Source organism: Ammodytes marinus (assembly GCF_949987685.1).
Source record: "Ammodytes marinus genome assembly, chromosome: 5".
In the NCBI taxonomy this organism is placed as follows: domain Eukaryota; kingdom Metazoa; phylum Chordata; class Actinopteri; order Uranoscopiformes; family Ammodytidae; genus Ammodytes; species Ammodytes marinus.
Genome location: NC_137234.1, coordinates 18576139 through 18590824, shown reverse-complemented (window position 1 = coordinate 18590824; position 14686 = coordinate 18576139). Strand labels below are relative to the sequence as shown.

General features: G+C 41.7%; 1 protein-coding gene across 1 annotated transcript; it reads left to right on the top strand.

Annotated features, from left to right (window-relative positions):
* Positions 1-11412: 11412 nt before the first annotated feature.
* LOC307251280 (uncharacterized protein) lies at positions 11413-13990 on the top strand. Its single transcript, XM_080028603.1, has 2 exons — positions 11413-11519; positions 12319-13990. Exon 2 carries the CDS (start codon positions 12326-12328, stop codon positions 13265-13267), a length of 942 nt encoding a protein of 313 aa, XP_079884729.1. The 5' UTR covers positions 11413-11519; positions 12319-12325; the 3' UTR covers positions 13268-13990.
* Positions 13991-14686: the final 696 nt, after the last annotated feature.

The window sequence follows — 14686 nt, the reverse complement described above, 5'->3', positions numbered from 1 at the left end:
ACAATTAAAGAAAAACGTATTAGGGACCACTAAGACCATATAATATGGTGTATAATAGAACCGAAAAGTGTATAATATGGGAGCTTTAAGGGCCTCAGCATATGACACTTTGTTTATGATTTTAATTCTCTGCACTTCTTTGGCTTGCCTCTGAACCACACATCCAGCAAAAGCCGCACTATGTTCCCCTCCACAATTACAGCACTTAATCTTGGCATCTTTATCGCACTTACCGTACTCGTGCTCCCCTCCACATTTTGCACATCTCTGCCACCATTTGCATATTTGTACTGTGTGCCCCATTCTCTGACATTTAAAACATCTCAACGGTTGGGGTATGAACTCCCTTACTTTATAATGTAGCCAACCAATATGAATCTCCGATGGCATTGAGTTGTCAAAGGTAAGCAGCACTGAGAAGCTGTCTTGCTTTATACCACTTTTATTGGTTTGCAACCTTTTGGCTTCAGTTACTCTCCCACCCTTTATCTCTTTCTTAATTTCTTCCATTGTCATCTCTAATGGCACATTCGCTATTACCCCACGCAGTTTTGCTGCCATTCCTGGCACATGGGCCTTAATGCTTCCACCATCAAGGTGAGACATGTTAAGGATCTTTTCCTGTTGTTTTTTATTTTCTGCTGAAATAAGAATTCTTCTGTTATTTAATATTTTAGCAAATTTAATTTTCCCAATTTCTTTTTCCAATTGCTTTTGTAACCTGCACTGGGTGGAAATGTCCCTTATCATTACTGAGCGTGATAATTACTTGCCATTTCTCCTTTGCCTCCTCAGCACTGCTCCCATTGATTACAGTTTTTTTCTTTTTCACAGATTGTCTTAGGTTGCTCTCTCCTTCACTACCTCCTTCAGACCATGATTTTTTTCTTGCCATTTTTGTTTGTGTTGTCTCCATATCACTATCAGTCCACCCCTCATAATCTGACATATCTGCAGTTTATTACACTTACTCACAGTACAGTTTGGTTGCAACCCGCCTTCTCTCACACCGACTCCAATACGTCTCCACAGAAATCTCCGCGTGTCCGATCCTCAGATCGAACAGCTGAGGATGCACAGAACTGTGCAGGGATTTCGTTCCCGGACCTATACACGCCGTCGGGCAACATCCCCACAAACAATTCCCCGCAACATCCGAGCTGAACAATCCCAATCAAAAGTCAACCAGTTCAGCAACTCTCCTTTAACCACTGATCTGAATTCAACAACTTAACGCAACAAACAAATTTGAAAGCACCGCCACACGTCCTCCCATCCACACCTCCATATCTTAGGCCACGTTGTCAGCTAGCTTTCCCTCATCTACTTCTTCTTCTTTTCGGTTATTGGCGGGTTGCAACCATAACTTTTTTGGTGCATACCGCCACCAACTGTACCGGAGTGTAACAACCGCATTTATGTCATTTAAAATAAATAATCAGATAGCTAGATACTTGAATAGTAGGAACCAATAATAAAATTAAAATAAAATGAAATAAAAAAAGGAAAAAAAAGCAACATTTTTTCCCTTCTGAGTTCTATCGGGATTTCTCCTAGTTCTACCTGTATAGCTTTAACAGGTGATGACCTCATTACCCCAGCACAAATCCTCAATGCTTTGTTTATTACTCTATTTTATTTAAGTGCATTTTTGCTGCTGCTCCATACACCATGCATCCATAGTCTATTGTTGATCTCATTAAAGCCCTATATATATACATTAATGACTGTTTGTCCGCTCCCCATTCTTTTCTAACTATTGCCCTCATTAGATTAATAATTTTCTTGCACTTTAGTTCTATATTTTCCACCTGCGCTCTCCATGTGCCCTTTTGGTCCAGCCAAATCCCAAGATATTTGAATTTTTCAACTTTTTCCATGCATTCCCCATATAGTTTGATATTATGCGCATCTATCCTTTTTTTATTGGTTATTATCATAAAACATGATTTGCTTAAAGAAAGCTTATAACCCCAGTTGTATGACCAATCTTCTACCTTTCTAACTGCTTGCTTAATTGTATTCATCACTGTTGTAGTGTCCCTTCCCCTTGTCCAAATTGCCCCATCATCTGCGTACAAAGCCGACCCAACTCTTCTGCCCACATTCATAAATATATCATTGATCATGATGTTAAATAAAACTGGACTAATAGCGCTCCCTTGTGGAATTCCATTTTCAATTATCAGTTCATCAGATACTTCCGATCCCACTTTAACTTTAAAGGGGACATATTATGCAAAAACTCGGGTTTAAATGTGTATTTCCGAGGTCTACTAGAAAAGGTTTTAATGGTCTATTGTACAAAAAGCCCATTAGTTTTCTACCAATGCCCATTTCTTCATTGCCTTTTCAGGCCTTTTTTGGCCTCTCCCTAAAAAATTTGGTTTTGACATCTACCCCCCTCCTATCTACATGGGCGTGCATGCACCGCCCTGCTCATTTACTCTATACCTACCTATATGGGCATGGCACACGCCCAGCTGTCAGTTTTGTTTACTTTTGGCCAATGCAGCATGGAGATCGATGTTACCATGTTTACCTTCATTTCTACAGCAAATATCAGCACACTTATCACTTCTAAATCAAAAGCTTTACAACTGAACCTGGTCAGGCAGGAGTCTGAGCTGAAAACTGTGAAAATTGCATCAAGATTTCTGGTTTCCCTGACATTATCCTCAGGTATACAGTTTAAATATGTCACAGTCAGTAACAGAATATGAGTTAAGTATTTATGAATAAACTCTCTAAACTTGTAACATACAACGTTTTATGTATGTCTCTACAGGTTAAACTGGGGAATGATCTACAACCCAGTGGAGTGAAAAATCTTTGGTTGTGAAGCCATGCTGTAAATGTACAGTAACGTGGCAGGAAAGGAATGTATCATGTCAAGATCCACTGGAAAGACATTATCTTTTGTAAAAAAAATATATATAGAAACAATTACAGTCAGAGCTGCAAATTATCTGACACCCTTTCAATATCTAGTAGGTAATGTATCATTTGTATTGTGATCACTCATTTATAATAAAGTTTTACTGTTAAAACATGTATTGTGTTGCTTACTGTCACTGTTTGCTTCGTGTAGTAAAGGATTACTTGAAACTCACATTTTCATAGTCAGGATGTTGGACTAGTTTTCAGACCGATCTACATGCATTGACTTATACGTTTTTTAATTCAACCCTTTATCTCTCTGAAGATTTTTTCTTTGAAACAGTATCATTACATTTTAAAATGACCAAAACCATACTTAAAAATAAAGCAGTTTATTCATAGCCAGTGAAATGGAAATATAAAGTGTACATAATTCAAACAGAAGCAAAGCCATATTGTATGTAACTGTCCAGTTGTTGCTGGTGGGCCCTGAAGAAGACCACCTGTTCCACCCAGTGAACAGTCCTCTGATGGAACAGATAGTGTGACGGTCCTTGTGGGTCAACGCTCCGTCAGGTCACCCAGATAGCTGTAAAACATGGCACATTCAATGTTACATCATGTGTAGCCTACATACATGATACATCTGTAGTTATGGCAAAGCTACAAACTAATGAAAATATATTTTTTTCTTCCATTATTAAATAAGATGGGCCACTAATAAGTTCAGTATAGCCCTTGCTCAAGAAGAAACGAGTTCTGAGTGATACTGTGTGCTTTTTGAAATATAATGGACAGGAAACAAACGGCAGCAGAGGCAACTTACAGTAGGCTATTCCTGTCTATTATATGACACTGGAGATGTAATAGGCCTACTGCTGCATGTACCACGACTGCTTGCATAACTACACACTGTCAACAACAAACAAATACTCTTCAGTTTCCAACACACCATACAGTTTCACCGTCTGCAGGGGCTGTCACGGACAGACTCACAGATCTAACCGTTAGCATAAAAGCTAACGGGTGCTAACGCTAACTACTTAACCCAGAGACATTCTCTCGTTTCAGTCGGCGTTGGTTATTATATGAGGGATAAATTAAAGCACATTACACACATTGAACTCATAAACGGACAGATTTGTTTTTAAATAGGACTACTTACATTTCCAGAGGAGAGATGGTGTCTCTCTGTCTTCCAGGCACAATCTCCTCCACACTCCAGTATAACAGCAGATCACACTAGATTGCCAACCTTTGCTGGGCATAGCCAAACAAAAAATTAAGTAAATCCATTCAGCCCCGGTCTGCTTCGAGGCTGGGGTGTGATGGTAGCTTGAGGATGAGCTAACACTGCAGCTTGCTTCTCCTCTGTTGTTGCATGAGCGAGTGGAGGCTCAGCTGTGTGTGGTTACCAACGGGGCGTCTTGATTTGCCAATTGACTACCGAGTTTCTGGTAAGCTTTCCCGTGGGAGTATTTATGATAATGAAAACCGACCGGTTTCGTCACCAGTCTGTGTTTTTTGGAAGAAACCTTCAAATCCCCCTTTTTTCTAAAAAAGCATCCCTGAAGAAACTGACACATTTGTTTTTTTGAAGCTTGTGTGTGCTGGTAGAGACCCCAATAACCTAAAAGGGTGCCCAAACACCTGCAATGTTTTGTTTTTCATAATATGTCCCCTTTAAGTAATATAAAACAAAAACAGGAGCACCATCAGTAATACATATGTTATATATAAAACGTTCTTAACAGCAGCATTACAATATAATAAAACAATAACAACAGCTTTGTACTGAACTGGAGCCTTCAGACACGGTGGACGGTTGCTGGAGTTGTTCAGTATGCTGGCGGCTTGTGGATGGTTGCTGGGGTTGTTCAGGTTGCTCATCATCTGAATCTTCCTCCTGGCTACGTGTGGCTCCTTGAACATATTTTAGCATTGACCCAGTGAATATTTTTGAAATACAAAAAAATGTGATTAGCAAAAGCTAAATAAAATAACCAAAACATTAGGATTTTCCGATAACAAAAATATCATGTCGCACTACTGTTTATAATAGGATAAAAGGTCACTATAAAACACCATAGTATGCTTAATCTTAAATCTGCTGTTTATCTGTAAAACACTTCATTATTCCATTGCTATCTAGTCACTATGAAAGTATATTAAACTATTATATTATATTCATTTAGTGGAACATAGACAAAACCTTGAATACCTATATATATATACTCCAATTATACACATTAAACAAAACAATGGTGGCATTTTTTAAATGACCAAAAGTGAAGATACCATATTTTAAATTGGCCAGCAGATGTCGCCCTTTCCATAGCCTCACTAGAATGTTGTTGACTTCATATAGGCTAATGTCTACAGTGACAACCTTCAACTATTTGCAAACGTGTCACATGCATTGTGAAAAGCTAGAATATGCTTCTGACTACACAGCTGATGAGTAGCGTTTGTGACAGAAAGTGATTTTTAAGATGGCACGCCGTCACACAGTGTCTTAACTATTAGCTTCTGCCACTGTGTAGTCTAACTGTCATATGCTAGCATTACAATATCACTGAACGTTAGCAAGACAATTAGACCTATAATTCTCACACACTTACCAACAAGGGATGCACGGGTGTCATCTCTCAGCTTTTTCTTCTTCCGCTTTTCTGCGCCAGATTCCTGTTGTCTCTTACTTGCCATTATGAATCGCCGCGGCCGCCATTCAGAAGCAGCTTGATATCACCGACACCGGCAGAAGCATGCTCTGTCTCCGATGCGAAAACACGAGAGCTTCGAAGGCTGTACCATTAGGGTCAGGGAAGGGGGTGGGAGACTATTTTTATATATTAGGTAAAAACATGTAATTTGCCCAAATTAAGTGATATAGGTTATACAATTAAGAAAAAAACTACGGTGGGCCTCTTCACAGCTTATTTATATATTTTTGTAGTTCAATTATTTAATTATTATCATGATTTTCTTTAGCAACCTTAATTTTGGTGCCCCCGCCAGGTACTTGGTGCCCTACGCAGTCTGCGTACTCTGCGTATAGGGAGCGGCGGGCCTGCCAATCGCCCACAGAACATCGTAACCACGAACGGAAGCAAGTAATTGAGGATTCGAGAGAGAAGCTAGAAGGACTCATCTCAGGATTTGATAGAGCCTCTAAAATTTCCTCTCAAAGTGCACCAAATTGATGCATTTCACTTTAAAAAGGTAAAAAAAAATCCGGGGGGTCATGCCCTCGGACCCCCCAACAAGGTACAGGGTCCCTCCAACAGTATCCCAAAATCATGTGGGAAACACTGACTTCCTTAATATGTTTTTGACATTAATTGTATCTGTGTGGAAAAGTCAGTGTACCTGACTGGAAAGGGACGAGTGGGGGGGCCCTTTAAGAGTTTGTGCCCAGGGGCCCATTATCTCATAATCCGTCTATGCAGTACAAGACCATTGGCGAGAAGCTGGGCGAGAAGGAGACAACTGTTGGTGCAATTTTTCGAAAATGAAAGAAACACAAAATAACCATCAATCTCCATCGGTCTGGGGCTCCATGCAAGATCTCACCTCGTGGGGTATCAATGATCATGAGAAAGGTGAGGGATCAGCCCAGATCTACTCGGTAGAAGCCTGTTTATGATCCCAAAGCAGCTTGGACCACAGTCACCAAGAAAACCATTGGTAACACAGATTAGAACAAAATCAAGTTATTTGGTATCATAGTGACTCGCCATGCTTGGAGGAAGAGGAATTCTGACTATGACCCCAAGAACACCATCCCAAAAGTCAAGCATGGAGGTTGAAGCATTATGCTTTTGGAGGTGTTTCTCTGCTAAGGGGACAGGTGGACTTCACTGCATCAAAGGAAATATGGACGGGGCCATGTATCATGAAATATTAGGTGACAACCTCTTTCTCTCAGCCAGGTCTGTAAAAATGGGTCATAGATGGGTCTTCCAGCACGTCAATGACTCTAAAAATACAGCAAAGGCAACAAGGGAGTGGCTCAAGAAGAAGCACATTAAGGTCATGGAGTGGCCTAGCCAGTCTCCGGACCTTAATCCAATAGATCTGTGGAGGGAACAGAAGCTCAAGCGACAGCCTCGAAACCTTAAAGATTAGGAAAGGATCTGCAAAGAGGAGTGGTCCAAATATCCTCCTGAGCTGTGTGCAAACCAGTGGCGTGGCGTGGGGATTTTTTTTGAGGAAGCCAAGTAAGACAACACCTTTAATCTACATGTTTATTGGAAGGTGGGGGACAGAAAAGAGTAGGCTACGTCACAGCTTGTATTTAATGTAACTACAAGAGCTATTATAGCGCCTGGTCACTTTACCAGGACTTGCACACGCCTGTAATCTGTCCGACACCGCTCGTTTGCTCTCTCTCTCACTCACTCACTCACTCTCTCACTCACACACCTCCTAATCGTTTTATTAAATTATACATTGTATTATAAATGCACCCCCCCCACCCCGACCGGAATGCACAACTAGTCGCTTAATGCCCAATACAGATTTGAATTCATTCACAATATAATTAGGGGACGTTTTATAGGCTATTTTAAGTTTCACGTTCACATGACTCACACAATCAGTTAGGTGCTTGACATACACATACTTTCTATACATCCTTTTCGTTTAAGAACTAGGCCAAATGTTCATTATACAACACTACTTAAGACAACCCAGAACAACTTCAGTGGATACCAATGCAACTTAATCAAGGCACAATTAGCAATAAAATAACACAAAACATAACATAGCTACACGGACAGTAAAGGGAACAGTTAACCCACGCCGGGAGAAGGTGTGTATTTTACTCACTATTAGTAGAGGAAGGCCATTAGCTGAAGATTGCCGCTACCAGCTAGCCACTCGGTGCGGACATAGTTCTCCTCCCTGAAAGTGCGATAAACTTTCTTTCTCTCCACACGCATTGGCCTGCCGTCAGATTTGATTTTTAATGGCTCCTCAATTGGCAGTTTGGTAAAATAATTTTTTACTAAAATACTCAAAATCTCCACCCTCCATAACTGTTCTTGCTAATATGATAACAATGCAGACATGCTAATCTCCCGCTATTGTTATTGTTGTTAAATTTCAGTGACGTTGATAATGATGCTTTGATTTGATTGGTGTGAAGCCAAGGGCCGAGTGGCTTCCCTTGGCACCCTCATGACACCCTCCTGACCAATCACAGGAGGGCAGTGTCAAGACAATAGCCTCACCTGATTGGTCAATCCTTCTTTCTTTTTTTCACCAAGGGATGCCAGCTCGGGCTGGCTTCCTCGCGTTTCGCCCATGGACATATAAAGAAATGGACACCGTATTGAAAAATGGCGCTCATTCATTCCTATGAAAGCTTCTCATTGGCGCAGAGAAGCAACAAGGAAGCTGCCATATTGCTTTCATGAGAGCCCTGGCACGCCCGAGTGTATGACGTAGTGGCGCCATCGACCTATCAAGAAAGAGGGGGCGGCAACGGGCGGCAAGCGTAGCGGGCTGCCCACTCCCTCCTCCTCCCTCGAAAACAAACTGAAAGCCGTTAAAAGCCGTTGGGCTAATAAAACGCTTGATGTGGCGTTTTGAAATGAAAAAACTTCAGGTTTAATAGTATATGGTCTAAAGATAAGTTTGAGCCTATGATTGATATCCAGAAAAATTTTGCGGCGACACAATCTTGTTCGCCGCTTGTATTGGTGTGGACGGGAAAATCTGCCTTAGGGCTTTCATGGAAAATAAGCTCCCATTCACAGCATGCAGTACTAATGGGTTGGCCACTAGTCCATGCTGGTTGCTCGGAAAAGGCAGTGTCCTGGGGCCCTGGTTTCGCCGCGTCTTCAGAATCTAAATTCTTTTGGGGCGGCAGTGGCGAAGTGGGTAGGGAGCGCGCCTCTGGTGTGCAGGGTCGGAGGTTCGATCCCCCATCTCCCCGCCTCATGTCGAAGTGTCCCTGGGCAAGACACTGAACCCCGAATTGCTCCCGATAGTTAGCTTAGTTAGCTTAGCACCGTAGTGCTAAGCCTACCCTGCGTGGTAGCTGCTGCTATCGGTGTATGAATGAGTGTGTGACTGGGTGAATGTGTACAAAAAAAACAATGTAAAGCGCTTTGAGTCTGTGATAAACGGAGATATAGCGCTATACAAGTCCATTTACCATTTACTAAATGTAAAGGGGGCGCTGTTTCGCGCATTGTGAAATGCTCAATGAGAGGAGAAAAATGGGGAAGAAATGACAGCAACACAGCACCAAATAATTACCGAAACTGTTAATACAAATGTTTTTATTGGATGACAACTACAGCCTAAAAAACAGGGAAGCCTGGCTTCCCTTGGCCTCCGGGAGAAAACGCCACTACTGCAAACCTGGTCATCAACTACAAGACACGTCTGACCTCTGTACTTGCCAACAAGGGTTTCTCCACCAAGTACTAAGCAATGTTTTGATAGGGGATCAAATACTTATTTCACTCAATGAAATGCAATATAATTTATATATATTTTTTATGTGATTTTCTTTTTGATATTCTGTCTATCACTGTTAAAATAAACCTAGCATTACAATTATAGACCGTTCATTTCATTGTAAGTGGGCAAACTTACAAAATCAGTGAGGGATCAAATACTTATTTCCTCCACTGTAAGCCTACTTCCTTTTCACACATTGCTGTTCTATTAAGCACCTATCCCATAGTGGTGCATAATAGAAAGCAGGTCATAGTGCTGGTTTCAAGTAAAAGATTTACTTACACAATTAGCAAACCAGTTTGTCTGGAATTTGAAAACACGCTTCCAGCAAGCAAAATACAAATACAGCTTGTTCCAGTTGATTTAACAAAACCAAAGTGTAACACATGATGTCAATGCATTATTATATAATAAAAGAATAGGTCATGCAGTACAAGAACATGTAAACAAATATATAATTGGAAATATTTAAAAAAGCTTTTATCAAACACAACCCTTCTATTTCCAATCTGACGTTAGCCACCTTCCTGACACACATGTCTGTTTGGTCGTGATAAGCAGCTCCAGTGTCACACTGAGGCAAATATAAAAGGCCAGGGTCATGTGATCCCAGCTCATATACGACAGATTGAGAAGCAAAAACATACTGATCCCAGTCAGGAGGAGCAGGCTTGATACAAACTGGCAGGCCATGCTGACCCAAAGTGTTGCTCTGTCCCTGCCGTAAGCTGCAGACAGCATGGCCAGCAGGGCAAAGGCTACAAGCACCACTGGAAAGTACAAACACAGGATAACCAGTGTTCTGAAGACGTTAATTTTTATCTCATATTCAGCATCATTGACAGGGCTCAGGTCACCATGTTGACTTGTTGGACTAAAGCGGAATGGGCTGATGGAGGCCTCGTTGGAAAGGATGAACACACCAGCAAAGAACATGTGAGAGGTTAACAGCTGTACCAAGATGAGCAGGAGAGACAACGGAATCCAGAGGGAGAAAACAGCTGGAAGGGAAGCCCTCCCATGCCTTTTGACCCCTGACCTGTAGATTTGAGATGTTCAATGTTGACAGAAATCAAAGCAAACACTTAATCATGCAATAACTAGGGATGTGAACCTTTACAAAAATGTCTAAACGGTTGCACGACTGCAATTATTATTGGGGGGTGAGATCTCCACCTTTCTAGATATTGCATTGGCCGGTTTTGCTTATTGATTGATTACTTTTTTTATTGGGGTGCAACCCCATGGAAATAGCAAAGGCTTACTGCGTGTTTCCAGAAAACATTGAAGTCATTAAAAAAATAAAAAGTTTTCGTTTATTGATTTTTCCTAAACAGTTATGATTTACTAACCGGTTACATGTGCTCACCCCTACAATGGTGCTTGGTAGAATACCTATGTAGGCTACACAATAGCGTTTAACAGAAAATATTGAGTATAAATCCAATTTATCTGCATGAACTTAGGCTAGGCTACTTCATTATCGTCTGAGTAATCTTCAGGAATGTGCCTTGGATCGGACGGTTGTCAACTTCTCAGTATAACACACCGTCACAGATGTTATATGTAATCTACAGTTGTAAAAGTGATCAGCTGTTAAGGCTACTTCCACATCATGACAGTGGCCTACAGAAAATCGACTGTGGTATTATTTGAAATCACTTTTGCTTGCATTAATTATACAAATAGCATAGGCCTAGCCTAGCAGATTGACAGGCTATATAAAAGCCTATACAGACACACACACTAAATTAAAAAAGCCTGTATACACACACACACACACACACACACACACTACATTGAAACATTAGGCTATTTTAATGAAATTATTCAAGAATAAGTAGGCCTACTGATTACTGAATGGATATTTATTTTGATTGAGTAAAGCTAAATGTGCTGTTTATTATTGTTTTGTTTACTTACATTTGTTAACTGAAAGAAAAAGCGAAGTTGTCACTCGTCTCTGGCTCGGGCAGTGCACTGGTCACAAGGTTGGGGCACGCGCATAAACGTGAACGCGCACGTTGCGCAGCAGCGTGCCCGGCGCTCTACTCTGCACTAACGGTTGCGCGCTTCAGCAGCCAGTTTGACGTGCGGACTTCTTCGAGCTGAGAGTGCAAGATCAGCTGCTACACAATCAACTCATACGCAAACAGCTTCAAACGGTTGGTTACAGTTCTCATTTTTATATGTACTGTACTGTTCTTTCCAATATTTAGGCTTACACTTTTGTTTCTTCTTTTTTTTACTTCTGTAGGCTACACTTCGGATAGTTTTACGTTTTTTCAGCACGAGAGGGAGGCGGGGTCGCCTGCAAGAGTTTCTTTGTTCGTTCTGCTTTGACCAGCAATTAACTCTTATATTCTTTGCGTTGATGATAGGCTAATTGTAACAATTAGAATCGGGATGTTTGACTCGTCATTCTGTTCAATCATAACAAAAAATTAAATGTATGTGGGATTGTCTTCTAAAGGAGGTAAAGGCTGAGAGGTGGCATGCAGTGCAAAGCAAACAAGAAAGAAAGATTTAAACAAACAAATGCATTAAATTGTATTCGGGCACCCGAGAAACATTCACTAGCCTATACGGATACGCTCAAATCACGACACGACGTAGCACATGCTGTACATACATGCAGCCCGTGAAAGGCAGAGGGTACAGAACATAATGTACCCTAACCCTCAAACTGGAAAATGTTTTGCATAACCAGCTCAGCAAAGCCTGACAAGTTCAGGGGAGTGTCTTTCTTTAACACTTGTACTTTTTGTAACCTTATGCGATTTATTATTTGTTAATTTGGAAGAAAAGGCAAAACCCTCCAACTCAACAACATAACTGCAACAGCAGTAAGATTATGTAATGTTGTGCTATAGAAAATCTGGAAACCACTTAAATAATGAAATATTACATTTCAATTTTGTGAAATAAAAATGATTATTTTTTTTTTTTACAACGTGTGCACAGGTTCATCATGGGACTCAGGTTCAGCTCTAGAATGAAAGATGGCCAGGCCGGCAGTCCTAAAGCTGCAGCCCCAGAACAGGAGCCAGCAGCGGCCACACCGCCAGCCCAACCTGACTCTATGGTAACACAGGTTCAGGAGGCTTTGGAGGTGGTGATGGCGGCACCGGCGGTGACACCAGTGGCTTGTTTACCCGCTGAAGAGTGTGTTTCACAGTGTAAAGAAGAGGTAGTGGCCCCCGCTGCCCCCGCCCCACTCATTGATGCTGAACCAGAGCCTGTTGCTAAGGTCGAACCCGAACCTCTGATCTCAGTCTGCGAAACATCACCTCCAGAGTCCGAACCTGTTGCTGCAGAACCAACACCTGTTGCTGAGGCCCTGCTCGCTCCAGAACCAGTTCCTGAACCCGAGCCTGAGCCTGAGCCTACCCCGACTCCAGAGGCAGAAGTAGAAGCAGTCCCCGAGCCCATCTCAGAGCCAGAGCCGCAGACAGACCTGTTTACCCAAGAGCCTCTCCCCGAGCCATTGGTGCTTTCAACTCCTCTGGTCGACCTGGCTGTCCCCGATGATGATGAAGTGGCCCAACCTATTGACACTCCTCCCTCTGCGTCTCCCATCCCCGCAGAAGAGCCCTCCGACATGCCGCTGGTGGAGGAATGCCAAGACAGTGCTGCTGAGCTTCTTGTCATTTCCACGTCTGAGCCGGAAGTGTGCGAGGAAACAGCAGAGCCTGTGGCAGAGCAGATGGAGGCTGAGGTGGAGGTGGAGGTGGAGGCCGAGGGGAATATGGAGCAGCTTGTGGGTGATCTCAACGAGGAAAGTATTAGTGGACTCCTGAAGAACTTGGAGCTGAAAGGAAATGACCTTGTCAATGACCTCATTCCCACTGATGTCAAGATCCCCGATGACACTCCCGTCTCAGACATGAGCGCCACCATTGAGCTGATGTGAATCCATGGAGAATGTATGGAAGAAGTGAATGGATATTTTTTTCTTTGAAACTTTCCTAACCCTTTACATGAAGTCTGAAAGAATCACAGATATTTTTTTTCTTTTTCTTTTAAACTGTAATTGGCCTGATGAAGGCTAACATCTAATTCTCCTGTGATTGAAGAACCAAATGTGCCAAATGAACTCTGGAACAAACGGATGTCTTGTCACTAAAAAAAATCAATACTGATACATATATCTTTTTGACATTTATACAGTCAGCAGGTGTGTGGGTAAGGGGTAAATGGAGCTCAAAGAGCAAGAGGGGTTATGAGTGTATTTGAGTGTATTGTTGGACTTCAGAGATCTTTCTCTATGCAAATTCACCAAGCAAGAATTTAACTGTATTTTTTTGTTGTGATTCAAAGATAAGGGGGCCATTTCTATATAACACTATTAAAGGGAATTTGTTAAAAATAAAATAAAATTTAAGGAGGATATGAGTGCACAGCACTCGGTTAATGTAAAATGACAGGCAAGGGACAGGAGCAATGCAACCAAAGATTGAAACAGTATAATACCAGTATACAAGTGTCCCAAAACATTTATGCCTTAACATAGTCGGACCACCATGCAATATTCCTATAATAATAGATATGATTATTGTCTTATTGTTTTTAATACCATATTGGGATTGTTAACCAAGTAGTGGCTTGCTTGTGAAAATAAAGATGTTATTCCATGTGTTATGGTGAACTGTATTTTTTTTAACTAGAATAAAAATGTGTTATGTTAGAGACTTCAAGAATAGAAATGAAGAAAAACCTGACGTGATACTGATACTACAGTAGCTGCAGGCTCATCCCATCATTCTGGATGTGGAATGTGACTTAGCTGGTGTAACAAATGCGGGGCATGGATCTGTTATAAATGCACGTGTAGGAGCAGTTGGAGCATTTCTCCATTACACAGCACATATAACGACATGCCAGTACATGTATGGGACACAGTGTACATATGGAAGTCAAATTCCAGCTGAACAGCGCAGAGCATGTAAAAGACAGTGCCTTCTCACAGTCTCGTGGGAGAGAGGGCGGGGAGAGACGAAGCCACATTCTTTCCAGAGGAAGGAGGTTTTTCGGGGGGCCTGGGTCAGAAGTCTTCAGTGAGCCTGCGTTTGAGTCCATGAGAAATCTGCTCCTCGCATGCCTTTCCCAACACACTCCCCCCTGCCCTCACTGCATTACAATCCCAACATCTCTCTGCAAAGCAGTCAGTGGATTGGTATGAGGCCACTTCTTCCTGCTTAAAAATAATATTAGAAAAATAACTTTCTAATGAACGGAGTCTAGTATTGCATCAAGATGAACAACGTGGAGCTGCTCCTTATAAATTTTAAAACACAATATCACTTATATACCAGAAAATTGCATCGTGATG